The sequence below is a fragment of the Nipponia nippon genome, unplaced genomic scaffold (assembly GCF_047370975.1).
Source record: "Nipponia nippon isolate SJK-2023a ecotype South Korea unplaced genomic scaffold, ASM4737097v1 scaffold_28, whole genome shotgun sequence".
Lineage (NCBI taxonomy): Eukaryota > Metazoa > Chordata > Aves > Pelecaniformes > Threskiornithidae > Nipponia > Nipponia nippon.
In genome coordinates this window covers 193,814-210,128 of record NW_028262345.1, presented here as the reverse complement: position 1 = coordinate 210,128, position 16,315 = coordinate 193,814, and the positions used below count along the sequence as shown (strand labels likewise).

At 55.3% G+C, this 16,315-nt stretch overlaps 1 protein-coding gene across 5 annotated transcripts; it reads left to right on the top strand.

The window, feature by feature from the left end:
- The first annotated feature begins 10 nt into the window (after positions 1–10).
- Positions 11–15,935, top strand: CCDC15 (coiled-coil domain containing 15). 5 transcript variants are annotated; one of them, XM_087763326.1, is made up of 14 exons: positions 11–41; positions 785–982; positions 3,064–3,213; positions 4,054–4,236; positions 5,121–5,225; positions 8,736–8,954; positions 9,184–9,348; positions 10,293–10,412; positions 11,876–11,979; positions 13,804–13,983; positions 14,056–14,204; positions 14,547–14,680; positions 15,039–15,100; positions 15,220–15,935. In XM_087763326.1, the coding sequence occupies exons 2-12, from the start codon at positions 809–811 to the stop codon at positions 14,666–14,668; spliced, it is 1,671 nt and encodes a 556-aa protein (XP_087619452.1). In that variant the 5' UTR covers positions 11–41; positions 785–808; the 3' UTR covers positions 14,669–14,680; positions 15,039–15,100; positions 15,220–15,935. The 5 variants fall into 5 exon arrangements, with proteins under 5 accessions (XP_087619452.1, XP_087619456.1, XP_087619454.1 ...); XM_087763329.1 differs by lacking the exon at positions 11–41 and adding an exon at positions 1,570–1,674 and having other exon boundaries at positions 967–982; XM_087763330.1 differs by lacking the exon at positions 8,736–8,954.
- The last annotated feature ends 380 nt before the right edge of the window (positions 15,936–16,315 follow it).

The window sequence follows — 16,315 nt, the reverse complement described above, 5'->3', positions numbered from 1 at the left end:
TGGCGCCGGGATTCAAAGCGGCGGTTGAGGCGGAAGTGGCGGTTGGTGGGGCCTGGGGGGGGCAGGGGGTTTTGGGGGGCTCGGGGGGTCAGGGGGTGCGGGGAGGGGGTTGGGGGAGCCCGGAGGGTGCGGAGAGGGGGTTGGGGGGAGGCTGGGGTGTGAGGGGATGGGGGGGTGCGGGGGCCCGAGGATTGAGGGGAGGGGGCTGCAGGGATTGGGGGGGGTCGTGGGGGCAAGGGGAGAGGGGTGCGGGGGTTGGGGAGGGTCGAGGGTCCCCTGGGGTTGAGGGGAGGGGGTTGGGGGGGCCCATGGGGGGGGGGCGAGGGTTGAGGGGAGGGGGTGAAGGGGTTGGGGGGGGCATGGGGCAAGGGGAGGGGGGTGCGGGGGTTGGGGGGCCCATGAGGGGAGGGGGGTGCAGGGGTTGGGGGGTGTCAAGGGGTGAGGAGAGGGGGATGCAGGGGTTGGGGGGGGGGGCTTGGGGCAAGGGGAGGGGGGTGCGGGGTTTGGGGGGGCCCATGAGGGGAGGGGGGGCCAAGGGCTGAGGGGAGGGGAATGCAGGGGTTGGGGGGAGGTGTGGGGGTTGGGGGGGTCTGTGAGGGGAGGGGGGCCCGAGGGTTGAAGGGAGGGGGGATGCAGGGGTTGGGGGTCCCCAGCATGGGGAGGTGGAGGGGGGGGCTGCTGGGCTACTGTGGGGTGCCCTGGGCAAGCGGGGGGGTACGGTGGCGTGGGGGGAGCAGCTTGGGGCTGGGGGTGCCCCCGCTCACCTCCTCCGCCCCTTCCCCAGGGCCGAACCCGCCGCGGTGCCGGGATGCTGCCGCCCTCCAAGGAGCGAGGCCGGGGGGCTGGGGAGCGCGCAGGGGGACGTCAGGCGAGACCCCCGCCGCGGAGCTGGCGGGCGCTGGCCGAGAGGAACCAGAGCGTGGCCCCTGTGGGCGTCTGGGTGGAGAGCGGCCCGGGGGAGCCGGAGGAGAGCCTGGCCTTCGTGAGTGCTGCCGCGGGGGTCCCGGCCCCCCGGCTCTTGCCAGGGATATTGCCAACCCCCCCCGGTTCCGCCAGTGAACCCCGCGGGGGCAATCGGAGGCGAAAACGAGCTTTATCTCCGTTTGAAGGCAGCCGGGAACGCCGCTCCTAAAAAGAATAATTTATTTTCATGGTTTTTGGTAGGGTCGAAAGCCACCGTGGCGTCCACGTAGCCTGGCGTCCCGTTTGCACTGAGTCGATTCCCCTCAGGCTGCGTTTTTTTTTTTTTTTAGGAGAAATGAACCGGTTTTACAAATCGGTCGGGGGGGGGGAATGCAGCCAAGGCTCTAATCAGCTGCCGTTTATGACTTAATTATCTGTACTGTGCACTCTGCACTTTTAATTTTAGCTTAAATTAGATAAACGTATAGATTTTCAGATAGATGTCTAAATGTACGGATTTTCAGCATGTTGCTAGAAGCTGCCTTCCAGCGCAGGTGGCGCAGCTAAAACTTAGCAGGTTTGTGCCCCCGCCGCGTGAATTTTTTGCTCGCTGTTCCCGGGTCCTCCTTGGTTTCTCAACGCCGGGTTTTGAACTCCGCGCCGTAGCTTTGCGCGTGAGGTGCCCGTGCCGTAGCCGGCTGAGCGGTGTCGTCCTCCCCCCGCCGTATCGATGCTGCTCTTCGCCTTCCCGTTCGTCTGTAAAGGATGTCGGTGAGCCGAGATTTTATTCCGCGTTGCTGATTTAAAAAATAAATAAGTCGAATGTTTCAGGGTCTGGAGCCAATCTCCGCTGTACCCCATTAGAAACACTTAAGGAATCTTTATCGATGCTTATCTCAGGGATTTCTGCTTTGAGGGTTATTATAAGAGGACTAAAAGTGCATTAAATATAGGATGATGAGTTCAGTCCCCTGTAATTAATGTCTAAATGTTACAGAAGCTCCTGCCCTTCTGAGATGATTTATTTCCATATTGTAATTTAAATCCTGAAAGCTTGAGATAATATATGGAAATGAATCATCTCCATATGCCGTATAACTTCCTCCTCGGCACCGTGAAACTTCTGGGGGAGCCGAACTCTTCCCCACCGCTTTGGGGGGCCTGGGTGCTCCCGGTCCTCCCTCCCGGAGCTTTCAGGTGCGGAGGAAGGCGCACAGGGTTATTGGAGCTTATTTAATATACTTCTATACGCCAGCGGATCGTATTAAAAAATATATATTAATGCCTGCTGCATCGGAATTGCTAATGAGGTTGCCAACAGGGAGTGGAGCCAGCTGTCGATGGCACCGTTTCGTGTGGCTCTGGCTCGGTTTCACCGTTAACGGTGCCGGTTTCTCCCCGTCGCCGTGCTCCGTTTGGTTGTGCTGACCTTGCTTCGCTGCTGGTAGCGTTCCCGGCGGTCAGCGGGATGTAGGGAGCATCCGACCCGGCATTTACCGAGTTGCTTTTCAGACTCGCCCCTTTCCTCCGTCCCTTCACTGCTTTTTCTTGCTTTAGGCCGTGCTGCGGTGACAGCAAAGAGAGCGATCCCGGTTTTCTGTAAATTCTGCGTCAGCAGAATTCCTTGACGTGACTTCAAGTGAGAACCTTAAAAAAAACCTGATTATTTTAGGCTGTTGCTTTTAATCTTTTACGTCAGATGGTGAAAACAGTCTCAGAGTGGTAGCCCTGCCTGCGCTGTGCTCTGGAAACCGCTTCCCTGATACGCTTCCAGCCTTGCAGAGCGTTAATGGGATCGGAGGCCGGCCCGTTCCTTTCGGATCCGGGCTTTGAATATTTGAGCATCCTTCTGCGAGCGCACGAGCTGGGAGTTGCTGCGTGAGGCTACCTTCTTTTTTCTTTCTGTGCGTGTTGCAGAGTTAAAGGAGGTGCACGCGCTGCGTATCGGGCTCGCTAGATTCAATCCAAGCTCAAAATAATTCAGTAGACGTTGTCCGAGCTGTTATTGCGCAGATTTTGAAACAAGACATCGCTAAGTTTGCTCTGGGTGCTGCTCGCCTGGCTCGTAGGTGCCGGCGTGGGAAGGGAAGATGGAATACAGGCTGCTGCAACGCTGCGATGTAGCGAAACTCACATAAAACCTGCTTTCCCCTCTTGCAGGCTTCGGCGTTTTGGGTGGAGGAGGAGCTGAGGGAGCAGCAACGGGAGAAGGCAGCCAGCCTGAGACGTTTCCAGGGAGAGGTGAAGCAGCGGGTGAACCAGCAGGTCAGGATGCGAAGAAAGCAGCAGCTGCAGAAGTCCTACGAAGCGGTAAGCACATCTCTGTCCCTGCCTCGCAGGAGAAACTCCTCGGAAACCAGTATAAATCGGGGAAAAAACCCCACTAGACCTCAAGTCAAGGTGTTAATAGGGAAAAATGAGGAAGCTCGTGGTCACGGCAGAGCCCGTGGCCGCAAACGCTGTCCCCTCAAGCGAGGTCAGCCTGACACCTTGGCTCGCTCCGGCGCTGAAGGTGCTTTGAGCCCTTTGCCCTCCCCGCAGAAAGGTCGCTGGCTCGCTCGAGCAGCGGAAGAACGGAGTCCCGGCGCCCTGCGCGGAATCGTATGGAGTTAAAAAATAGCCAGGCCGGAGCTGCGAATGATGCGGATGTCTCCTGGTTGAGTTTTAAACAAAGCAGCTCATTTCTGCTCTCCCTTTTCCAGGGCAGTCAGAGAGTTCGCAAACGACACTTTCGCGCTCTCTCCGCATTCCCATTTCCCCCGCGGGCTTGTTTTCGATTATCCTGTGAACATATTTAATCCTTTCTACTTTTAAACAAACTGCCAGGAAGACTTGCCAGAAACTGACTGTGGAGCGAGAAGGGAACGCGCTGAAATGTCAAGGGTTTTGGCCACCCCTGGGGCGTTTGGGCTGTTTCCAGGGCTCGGGAGGCACGGTTGAACGGGGATGTCCTCGCGTAACTCCGCCACCGCAGCTCCAAACTGAAATCCCGCGGCTGCCTTCAGCCCCTGAGAACCCGAGGGCTCTTTGTGCCCCTCTCAGCGCGGAGAGCGCAAACGTCCACCCCGAGAAACGCCGCCAAATCGAGCCAGCGGCTCCCACGAGGGGTTTACCCGCGGCTTTTTAACTCGGGGGTCTGTCTCCCGGCAGGCGGAGAGGGAGAGCTGCCTCGCCGTGCAGTACTCGGACTCGGCGCTGCGCTCGACCCCCAGGAAGAACACGTGCCTCTTTCGGAGCCACCCCGCGCCCGCCATCTGCGGTCCCGCCGCTCGCGCCGTCCCGGCCCAGCGGCAAGGGATGCGAAGCGAGCCGTTCCAGCAGCAAGCCGCCAAGGTGAGCGGTTCCCCTCCTGCGGTTTTTCACCCCTGCTTCGTCGCGCTGGTTGCTCGTTGTTTGAAACAGAGGACGCGCAATATTCACCTTTCTACCCTCTTTTATGACGCATCCCTCGTTTTCTTTTTTTAATACCGAATGAAACATCGGCTTACGTTTTCACTCTGCTTTACTACGTATTGTTTTAATCCTCCGTAGCTCTTATCAGAGCCTCAAAACTGATAGCAGAAGTCTTCCTGGAGGATGCCGTGGTTGTGCTTGCCCCGCTGCTTGGAGCTAGAGGGAATTTTCCCTCGGCAGGCAGGGAGTCGTCGCTGTGTCGTGGCGGAGAGGTGGCACTAGGTGGTGCCACCTCATTGCAGCTTGTCTCCTGCAGACCAGGATTGCGAAATCTTGGAAAACCTGCTTTAGGGACTGTTTTAAGCTTGGTTTTGTTTTTTTTTTTTTTAAATAGCGATGCTTATGCTGCATTTGGCATTTTGGGAAGTGTGGGTATTCACCTGGGAGCTGGAGTTACTCCAGCTGAAGCAGCGCTTCCCTTGGGGTGGAGAAGCGCTTCTGGCTGCAGGACAATCGGGGATCTGGGACTTCTGGTGTCTCAGTGAAGTGATTTGGGAGCAGATGAGCTGTCACCAAGTCCTTTACCTTGCCGGGATCGGGGTTTCAGTGCATCGGGGCAGCTCTGAAAGACACCTTGGGTCGCAGGTTACCTTTTATTTGTGCAGCTCATTGCGTGTTTTGTCACGCTCCCTTGAAAAAGCACTTTGGCTGGAGCGGGGTACGTGAGGAGATCTCTTCTGTGAGCTCAACTTGGCGTAGCCCTCACGGAAAGGAGCTGGTGACCTCTTGTTTTGTCTTGTCTTTACCTTCCCTCTTAACGGCAGCTTAGCAAAACCGTGAAGCAAGTTCGACGCAGGCTGGCATCCTGCAAAACCGCGCACCAAGGAGCGGGTCCCCCCGAGCTCCCCGGCGGCGTCTGGAGGCGAGAGGTGAGCGCGGGGTGCCTGGGGTAGCGTAAGAGGAGTTGCCTTGCGCGCTGTTGAAGGCCTGGCTCTAATTAGCAAATCCAAAGCATAGTTCGGTGAGTTTTTCCAGCAGAAGTGGGCTTTTGTGGCCTACCATGGATGAGCCCATGGATTTCAGTGGCCTGAGGGCTCTGTCCCTCTGTTCTTGCTACCTTCTCCGTGGATTTCGGTGGCCCGAGGGCTCTGTCCCTCTGTTCTTGCTGCCTTCCTCATGGATTTCGGTGGCCTGAGGGCTCTGTCCCTCTGTTCTTGCTTGCCTTCTCCATGGATTTTGGTGGCCCGAGGGCTCTGTCCCGCTGTTCTTGCTTGCCATTCTCCATGGATTTTGGTGGCCCGAGGGCTCTGTCCCGCTGTTCTTTCTGCCTTTCAGAGAAGGCAGCAGGATGAAGTGGGTGGAAACATCTCTCTTTGCAGAGATTAATGAGAGAGAAACTAGGAAATAAGAATTCAAAAAAGATTTTTTAAAGGCTGAGATTGCGATCTGGGTATCTGGGAGGAATGTGATGATCAGCACTCTCCTTAGGTGCCTTTTAGTTCTTCAACAAACCTCAACAACTCTTTCCCTTGCATCAGTCCCTTATTTTCTGCGGGTGGCAAAGATCTGGAGGGTTTTCCTCACCCAGAGCTGGCTCCTGATAGAGAATTGTTGGCACGCATCTGCGTTCCTCGAAGCAGTGCATAGCAGCCGCGTACAGATGTCGGTCCCGAGTGTCCCACCTTTTCTTCTGTTGAATTGCAGCCTGCTTTTGTCAATCCAGTTCTCCAGAGCAGCTTCGTCTCACAGCTATTATCCTCCTTTCTGTGCCAAGACCTTTCTTAAACTGACATACTTTGTCCATCCCGGAGAACACCGCCAGCAATCCAACCTGGTATTTCGTCTTACTGCCTCCTCCGGAGCCAGTTTCCTGCCCGTCTTGCAATTCTTCATTCCCATCTCTTTTTCGGGTTCATCAAAGGTGAAGTAGATCTTGGCTGGCTGTTTGTCTAGAAAATACCTTTTAGAGGTATGGTCCGGCTCTTCCTCCTCGTTGTGCTGGTGGATTTCTGTTCGAGGAAGTCGGCTTCGTGAACAAGAGTCACAAAAACAGTATAATTACAGGCTCGAAAACCTCTTATCTGTTTCGGACAGGACACGTAGCTTCTGTTTCAGTCCTCGGTGCCTTCAGATTGCTCAGCGAGATGGGGTGATTCATTACTCGGCTATTAGCAGCACTAAAGCCTCGCGTCAATAATACAGTCGCTGCCCGCGGAAGCCAGAGGGTTACAGACGATGGCCAGCGGATGCGTGGGAGTCCCGCGGCGAGTCATCCGCAGCAGTGAGAAACAAGGCTGGGAGGGATCCCGGGCCGTCCTCCCGCCTGAACCTTGCTGCAGTTAATCTACGCTCTCTTCAAACCTCTGGCGAGGAGGATTTAACAGCTTCCCTAGGCAATTTATTCCGGGAAGAATTTATTGATTTATTGCATTACTTTGTTTTATTACTCCAAGATAGTAGAGGAGAAAACAAGCTCGAATATTAATCTGAATTTCTCTCCCTGTATAAAGGTTTGCCGTGTTCACAGCTAGGCAGGCCAGCGGCTTATTCCCTTCTCTCAGACGCAAGCTTTTGCCGTGGACTTAACCACCGTGGTAATTGCTGCCGCAGCGCGCTGCCTTGCCCTTTGCTTTTGGCCTCCTTGAATTTCCTTGTGCCCTCTATTCCAGCTGATTTCCTTGGTTCGAACCCAAGCGTTTTTAGCCCGTTCTGCAACTTGGTCGGGTGGGTAAATGTCATCAAGATGCTTCTTTCTTTCGTCATCCAAGCCGAGAAGGAAATTTATCAAGCAGAGCTGGATAGTTTTACTCTCTTTTTGTGCAGTGAACTCCTTGAGACTGAATCTGGGTAATGTTTTTAATCAGCATCGCGCCTCCCATAGAATAGTTTAATCTAACAGATATTTCTTGAATTAGGCCGTGTCAAAAGCTAAGCTAAAACCGAGACCTCTTCTGCCGCGCTTCGCCTGAGGCCTCTTTCTTCTATTGTAGGAGAAATTCAGACCTGCTGGACACGACTCGCTCTTGACAAATTTATGCTGGTTGCTGCTTATCTTGTTTTCTAGCAGCTTGCAGGCACTTTGCAAGGTGATTTACTCTTGTTTTTCCCAAAGTGGGGCAGTTAAACTCCTGAGGCTAACATCTTCTCTTCGGTATTTCCTTTTCCCCTCCTTTCTTTAAAGAGGGAGCCGGTTTCTGATAACCTGGACCTCCACAGATTTCGGGGGCGGGGGGGGGGCTGTTAGCAGCTTCTCTGCCCCTCCTGGCAGCAAACCCAGGGCAGATCCTGCCTGCTTAAAAACTTCAGCTTCTAGGAATAACCCGACTTTTCCTTCCCAATAATAATCCAAGGTTTTTTCTTGCCGCTGCTATTAGCTCGGAGCAAGCCTTTGGGGGAACGCCGATGCCCAGAAGCATAAAATGCTGCTCGTGGTGTCCTCTGACAGCTCTCCTTCTTGAGTAGCAAGTCCTTTAGTCTCTCTTACTAAAGCCTGACTTGTTACCTTGATCTGTCTTGGTTTACTTCAAGCTTTGGCCTTTCTGGCACGCGGTTTGGGTTTTTATCCCCGCGTGCTCGTGTTGTCTCCTGCGCCATTCCTTCGGTAACCCGACCCGTGCTCCGCTTCCCCCGCGCTGGCATGGATCGCGGGCGCGAGAAGAGCTCGGGGCTTAGCCGGGGCTGCCTTGCGCTGCTTGTCTTTTGCATTTGCTCAGTTTAAAGGAACTGCAACTTCTCCTCCGGTCCTGTCTTCTGCAGTTTTCTTTTTTTTTTTCCCCCTTTCTGCCCTCTAAAGAGTTGCGTTCCCTGCGATCGGTAACCCATGTTCCCCAAATCGTTGCTCTTCCGCTCTCCCAGAGATTTCTTTTCAGGTCAGCAACATTTAAAGAGCTTCTTCCCTGCTTTCCCAAGCAGATGGTAATTGCGTGGAAATGACCCGTCCCTGTGTTTCGGATGATCCTGTTCACCGAGCCTTCAGCCGCTTTGCCCTCAGGGTTTGGTAGCTGCTGTAGGTCCCCAGCACGACAGCACCCAAATGCTTTTCCCCAACTGATCGTTCCCCAAAGTTGGAGGGGTTTTTTTCCCACAGCTTCATTTCCTTCTACCTTACAAAGCAATAACCCTTCCTCTCTATTCCCTCGTCCTCACCGAAGCAGCTCTCCTGTGTTGCGTTTCTCTCTTAACAGGGTTGATAGAGTAATTCCGACGCCTATCAAACAATTCCGTGGTCGGTCTGACTCCGGGCTCTCCCCCGTCCTTCCTGTATTGCAGCAGGATCTCAGGGGAGCTCAGATCTCAAAGGATCCCTGGCCTGACCCGCTCTCCGTCCTCTCCCTCAGTCAGCAATCCTACTTTTCCTGAAGGGACAGCAAGGCAGGGGAAAAAAAAAAATAAATAAAAATCCTGGCTCCGAGCTTGCTTCTGGCATTTTGCTTTTTTAGTTTGTAGGAAACAATCTGCTGCCTCTCAAAATATTGTTAATTGCCGGTGGGGAGCCTGCCCACTTACCATCTGAAGGAGTACGCGCCGTGCTCGAGTGTCGCTGCGGAGATCCCCGCCCCCCCCCCCAACTCCTCGCAGTTGCGAAACGGCGCCTGGAGAGGTCTTTTCCTCGGCTTTCCTTCGCCCCGCGCGCGTCTGTCCCTCTGTTTCTGCGGTTGGTGAGAACGTATTCACGAGTTACCCTGCTAAATTCAGATTTTTCTGGCTCTCGTGCCCCGTGGTGATGCTTGAACGCGGTGTGTTGCTGCTCGCCAGATCTCGACCGACTCCGCAGAACAAGCGCCCTCGGGTTAAAGCTACTTCTAACCCGCGCACGAGGATGTTGAATTTGCCCTCGGCGCCAAAGCAGGGGCGTTTGAATTTCATATTTACACCCGTCTCCTCCAGAAACCGGAGTCTTGCAAAACAACCCCGGTGCCCGCAGAAGATGAGAGCGAGGAACTGCTTCTAGCGGGACATCACGATCTTCCGGCTGAACTGCAGGATCGGGGGATGGCCCCGCGTCAAGCCGAGCAAGACGACGACTTCTACATCAAAATCGAATTTGAGAAAGTAAGATTCGTACGGGGCCGGGCCAGTCGGTTTTAAGAGGTTGGAATCGTTGGGATTTGGGTTTATTTCGGCAGAGGCTGCTGTTGCAGTTGCTCCCTCGGGCCTGGTTAACTCTTAAGCCTACTGTCGGCAAAACAGGCTGGAGAGCAGCGTCAAAGCTAAGTGAGATTGGCGGCTTCTGTTTCACCGCTTTCATCTTCCAGCTGCGGCTTCAAAAGGGGTTTTATTTGTGCCTGCCTCGTGATGCCAAGTTGGCTGGCGCTCAGCGGAAATCTGAAACTGAGCGTGCAATCGCACCGTACGCTTAACCGAACTGCGGCCGGCGGGACCTGCGGCTGCCTCTGCTCCCGCCGCCCGGCTCAGAGGCGGCAGCGGGGTGGAAGAGCTGCGGGTGGTGCATCAAATCAGCCGGAAACCTCCTAAAAATTTCACCCTGATTACCTGGAGCAGTTGGCAAATCCTTTATGGCTCTAGCAGCCTCGGCAGGGGATTAATCCGGCTAGGAGCAGAAAGCTTGACAAATAGTGCGGGGAGGGAAGAAGGCGGAGGGTTACGCTGAGGTTTTGGGAGACGTTGGCTGTTGGATCCCTCTGAGGCTTTTGTTTTTTTTTCTTATTGTTAGTTTTCTGGCACTTGGCAAAGGGCAGAAGGAAAATGGGGGGAGGCGAGGTGTGAATCCGGATTTAAACTAAACCAGAAACCTCCTCCAAGGAGATCTTTAGAAGCGTTTCGACAAAGCTTTGGCGCTCAGGCTCCTGCACGGAGATGTCGCGCGCCTCTCTCCTGCCTACAGCCAACCTCTACCCCCCAAAAAATCGCAGCTCATAGGCGGGTCACCCCGTTGAGGACTGCAGGGATCGTGCGTAGAGGCGTGTTTTGCTGAGGGAAGATGCGAAACTTGACTTTGAAGATGCTCCTGCTGCTCTCTAACATTATTTTTCCAGTTCTGTGACGGATCGGTGAAGGACTCCAGCTTGCCCGAGCCTCCCCAGAGGCTGCGCACCGATCACCGAGCTCCCCTCCTACTCTGGGCTGGCGTAGACCGAGAGGAAACCAAGAAACAGGTTCGGAGCCGGAGCCAAGTCCTCATTGTTTCGTCTCCGTTTCAGGACTGAGAGGTATTGAGCGTAGGGGATGCTGCGAGCGCAGATAAGGAGCCTCGAGAGCAGCCGTAACGTATGAAGCATCTGGTGGGTTTTGAAGTTTGTCAGCGTTGATGGCGTCTCAGGCCTCGGGCAAACCTACCGGCTTCTTTTATTAAGGTCTGTCGCGACCGTAAGCGCAACCGTTAGGCTCTCCTCCTGCAAAATCCCCGATCCGAATAACGCCGAAGGGTTGGAGGAGAAACGGCCTTCCTCCGTTTTGCCTGGGAAAACAACGGTGTCGCTTTCCGTAGTTGCGTGGCGAGAGCGAGGAGCTGCCAAAAATGCTTAAAAAAGAAAAGAACAAAACCCGCTTTATCTCGTTCGGGTGTAAGGCCGGGAATATAAAGGTTTCTATCGTATCGGCGCCTCACAGGCATCGGGGTGGCATTTGTTTTTTTTGTTCCTTACGTGCGTTTTTCCAACGAGCCGATCCAAAATCCCGTTGTGGTTTCTAGATGGCGTGACAGCAGCTGGGGCCCCTCAGCCTGTTCCTTCCCCCACCGGTTCCCTCTGCCCCGTGCTTCTTATCTCCTTGGCTCGGATCCACCCTGAGATAACTGGTTTTGCAGCACGCGTTTGCTATTTTTTCCACCCAGCTTTCTCTCCTGCTCCATCTCCGGCTGTGCGGGGTGCTCTCCGCTGGCCGCGAGGGACGAACTCAGCCCAAAACTCTTGGCGTTGAGGAAAAAATCCACGCCTTAACCTTTCTGGCATCGTGGAGCTCGAATGAGCCGCGTACCGACCGATTCCCACGCGGGCGGGAGGACTCTTGGTGTGAGCTTTAGCCGGGAGGTTTCCCTGCCCTTGCTGCATCCGTGGGGTTAAGCCGAAGCCCAGATATTAAACTCGGTACCCGTACGGGAGTTGTTCCCCGCAGGGCCCTGGGATTTGTCTCGGCGACGACTTTGCCGCCTCGGTTGTTCTCCTGCACGTAGCGGGTCCAGCTCAGTGTTGTACCTTTGTTTTTTTTCGAGCTACGAGCTTCCAGCGAACCGCAGAGAACCGCCGGTCCCCAGCTGGATCGAAACGCTGGGCCTCGTAGCGCTGGGTTGAAGTGGGAACCGGCTCTTTTACCCCCCCAGGAAAGCGAGAGTTTAGGAATTTGTCATGGCAGAGCTTCCATCCGTAGGAAGGCTCAGTCGAGGGATGCTGGTACAAAGCTTTTTTGATGCTCCGAGATGTCTCGGACCTCCTCTCCTCACTGACCGCCGTCTCCCCGGCTTCTCAGTCCTGGGGCAGCTGCGCTGGGAGACGTTTGAGGATGGCTTGGGGAAGGAGGGAGGTTTCTATCCCGAGAGACCTGCAGAAATCAAACGGAGCGCTGATATCGCTCGATATCGATCCCGGCCGTCCTTCTCAAAGGTGCCTCTTCTCTCCCGCAGCGTCAGAACGAGTACCTGAGGTACCGGCGCCTCTTCATGACCGTCGAGCGAGAGCAAGTGAAGGAACAGCAGAGGCAGAAAGAGCGGCAGAAGAGAATCGCCGAGTGAGTACGTGCGGATGAGCGCCAGCCTCTCCGGTCCCCTCCTTCGTCCCTTTTTAAATTCTTGGCCGCTCGTCCGGTGCGAACGGGGCAACGCCATTTTGGAAAAGACGCGGAGGCTTTGAGAAGACCACCCGTGGTCTGAAACGCCCTTGGTATGAAATGAAGGCCAGTTGTAAAGCCTGACTTATCTCCTGGGTTTATTTTAGCGCCCGATCTATTAACCTTGGGGTGGGATTCATTCAACCAACCCCCCCAAGAGAGACCCTCGGGCCACGTCGAGTCCTTCAGAGGTCTTGGCGCTTCTCCGTCTGCTTTTCCGAGTCCTCGTTGCAGCTCGGGTAGGAGTTGGGAGCCGAAACATCGGGCTGGGAGAGTCGCAGCTCGCTAAACCCTGCCTCTCGGGAGCTGCTCCCTGTGCTACAATCCCTGTTTAGAAACTTTGCGGTGAGGCCACGTTGTTGTTAAACTGATCTTATCTCTGGGGATTTTTTTAATATCGGACCCTTCACCCTCACAGCTATAAATGTATATAGTGTAATAAAAAAGATTTCTTGGCGTTTGTTCCGGAGTTGAAAACTCGCTATCAGTACTTGTTTTGGTGGTTTAATCGTCTTCTCCCCTTTTAAGGGGTTCATTAAGGAGGAGCTCTGCAAATTCACACCAAAGTAGGAAAGATTTTTATTTTTATTATTATTTTTCATCTCTGCCTGGCTCTAAAATAAAACGACGTAGCTCTGACCATCTCTAACGCCGGCTCGGCAGCGGGCAGGCTTCGTGGGAGCAGCGCCGGCACCCGAGGGCAGGATTTTCATGGTCGCTTTTCGGAGAGAAATGGCCAGGCTACAGAAAGGCTCCTCCAACCACATTCCCGACTTTTAACTTGGGAGCTTCGGAGACCTTTTCTTGCCCTGCAAGTGCTGGCGAGACACCAGGGAACGTCCTACTTAGCGCGACATCTTCTTCTTCTTTTTTTTTCCCCCCCCGCCCCGGTTGCAGAGCTGGTTTTGTAATTACTCGGCGTCAAGCCTAAAGTTGGCCTTGGCTTTAGTTTCTCTAGCGGAAGATTTACGGTGGGTTTGTTATGGCTCTGTTACCACTTCATTTCAAAACCATTTGGGAGTTTATAACTTGACCGGAGGAGTTTGGCTTCGGCACTTTCCTTCTTGATGTAAAGATTTGACCCCCCCAAATGCAGTAACATGCGAAATGTCTCGTTCGATGCTTTCTCCCCCTGGCTTTTACCCAGCCTTGTTATATATATATATTTTTATTTTTTTTTTTAATGCCTTTTTGGCAGCGAGCAGCCTGTAACACGTTATTGCATTTGGTGCTCATCAGCGGGAATAAAATGGCAGGTGCTTCGGTTTAAAGCCTTTGTGCTTCCGAATCGCCGCTTGTCGAGGGAGCGCGCGGCGCGTTCGGCGGGACTTCGACGCCCCGGATGGCGCCGAAAGGGGCTGGAATGCCGCGTAGGTGCGAGAGAGACGGAGGAAAAATGGGGAAAAATGCTTCTTAAAGGGTCTTTTGGAGGAGGTGTGGGATCCTTGGAGCTTCTCTGCTGGAGCCGGCGCTCTTCGACAGCCCTGTTACGCTCCCCGTAGGCTGGTGTTTCCGTATGGGGGAAGGAAAGGAGGCTCGGAAAGCGTTTTTGACCCTTTTATGTTTAAAGCTGTTAGCGCGGAGTTCCTTTCACCCGCCCTGGGTGGTTTGGATGAAAGCAGGAGGCGGCGGCAGCGCCTAGGTCCTGATTTTACAACCAGGGGCGGGCAGGGAATGGAGGTCGGGATGGGGAAGCTCCTTCTCTAAGCCTGTTTTTCCCTGCAGGATTAAGAGCAAGAAGGAGAAGCAGCGCCGGGCGGAAGAGCGGCGGATGCAGGAGCCGGCTGACCAGCAAGAACCCTCCCCAGGAGAGGGAGCTTGTGAAACCCTGGCCCAGCTTCAACTGGAGGAGAAGAGAGTGAAGAAAATTAAGGAAAACCAGGAGCGAAATAAGGAGTACGTGAGGTACGGCCGGATCCCCGATCCGTCCGCCGAGCGGGGTGTTACTGGCAAAGGTGAATATTTTATCCCTCGCAGGTACGTCGAAGCTCTAAGAGCCCAGATGAGGGAGAAGATAAAACTATATAATATCGACTTGCCCCCGCTGTGCTCCTGCGGGTCCGATTTCTGGGATTCCCACCCGGATACCTGCGCCAACAACTGCGTCTTCTACAAAAACCACAAAGGTAGGAGCCTCCTGCTTCTGGAGAGGAGAAGCCTGGAGCCTGGAGTATTCAGGGAGAAATCAAACGTGGCTAGACGTTTCCGCGGTCCCGGGCTGTCGTCTTCTAGGGGGGGAAAAAAAGAGAAATTGGGGCTTTATAAAAAAAATCTGGCTTTTCTGCTTGGGCTCGCACACCGCTTCGCGCTCGGGAGCGTGCCAGAAGCACGTGGAAAACTCCAGGCGCGTCGATTTTTCTTAAAAACCAGTTCTTCTCTCTCTTTTTACGCTGAAGCGGAGCCCGGTTTCGGGCCGGCAGTGAAACTCTCGGCTCTTAACGCCGCTTCTGTGTCCCCTTCCCGCTCAGCCTACAGCCGGGCGCTGCGGTCCCTCGTCTCGTCCTGCGACCCCGCGGACCGGAGCCGCTCGGCGAAGCTGCCGCTCCGGGGCCTGGCCGCGCTCTGCGCTCGCTCGGGGAAGCATCTGTGAGGAAGGGTGACTGTAAGTAGAGAGCAGGGCCCTGCCCGCTCCTGCCTGCTCCTGCCTGTCCCTCGATTCCATCCAGGCCGGCGCCTTCGCTCTCCCGCTCCTCGCGCTCCGGTTTAAGCTGCGCCTTTCCCGTTTTGCTCCGGTTTTGCGGTCGGCCGGACCGGGAGCGTCGGAGCGAAGGAGCCGATGGCTCTGCGGGGCTGGGTTAGAGGCAGGCGCTTGAATTTTGCCGTTCGGCTGCGGAATAAACTGTTTTCACGGGTTGTTTGTCTCCCTGGGAGTGTGAAACGAGGAGAAGGTGGGGTCGATATCGCTTAGGGTTAGGGTTCTAACCTTTTCCTTCTCCCCGTTTTCCTATCGCTCCCGCCAGCCCCTGCCTCTCCGGTCACGGACCAGAGCCACGTATTTATTGCTCCTTCGCTTTTTTTCCGGGTGAGGACCTCTCCTCCAGTCCCACCCAACCCAATTTGCGCTCCCACAACTATTTCGCTCCGGAAAGCCAGGGGCGGGGGGGGAAAAAAGCCGAACTCAAATCTCCATTTCGTCTCCAGGTGAGCGGGACTTTGCGCTGCTGCAGCCCCTCGCCCCGCAGCGAGATGGGTTTTTATCAAAAACCGACGCCGGTGGGGTAACGCGTTCCTGGAGGGAGGTTGCACCATAACCCGTCATTAATATTTACTGCTTGCTGGCTGCTCTCCCGCCGCCTCTCCAATATTAACCACGGCAGGAAGGACAGACGGCCGAGCGCACCCGATTATTTCTTTTTTTTCTTTTTTTTTTCCCCCCTTTCCCGGCCACGCTCCGTTACCATCCCGCCGGGCGTGAAGCAAACCCGCGACCCCGGTCCAGAGGTAGCGCCGAGCCGCGGGATGCTCCTCCGCTTCCCCCTGGAGAATCATTCACCCGCTCCGGCGGCGGCGGCCGCTGCTGTTGATTAACCCCGCTTTGCGTCAGGGGAAGGCGCCGCGCACCGAATCAGCGGCGTCGAGGCGGGTTTGTAAAGGGCAGGATCCGGCCCGGGGAGGTTTTTGCGCACGCCGGGGCCAGGGAAGCAAAGGGGTTTGGTTATTTTTTTTTTTTCGAATGGATTATTTTTTTCGTGCGGGGGCAGCTGAGGCCAAGCGTGGCTTTGGCAGGTCCCCAAGCGCTCGCTGACGGCCCCGGGGACCCCGTTTCCACCTCTGCGACGGCCCCGCAAGGGCTTGGGGGCTGCTTTTGGGGGTTATTTTAAAAGGACGATGGTTAAATAAAGGCGGCGGTGGTCCCCGATGTCGCGATCTGGCGGTGAAAAGGGGATCCCGTGGGGGCGGGGGGGGGATTCCTGGTGGGAAGGGGGATTCCTGGTGGGAAAGGAGCGGGGTAAATAAACCCAAAAGCGGGGCTGGGGTAGCTCAGCCGAGCTCGGGGCATCCAAGCCCTTTCGGGAGGTGATGGAAAAACGAGCGGAAAAGTTAAAATCAGCATTTTTTTTCCGCTGGAAAAACAGCAGCGGGGGGGAAACTCCCGGAGCCCGGCGGAGGAGAGGAGAGGGGGCGGGGGGGACCCCCACCCCACCCCCCCCCGCTGCCCGGTTTTGCTTTTTCCCTCCTCGGAGCCGGATTTTTAAGGCGATTTTTGTTTTCCCCGGGGAGGGGGGGGGGGGGGGGC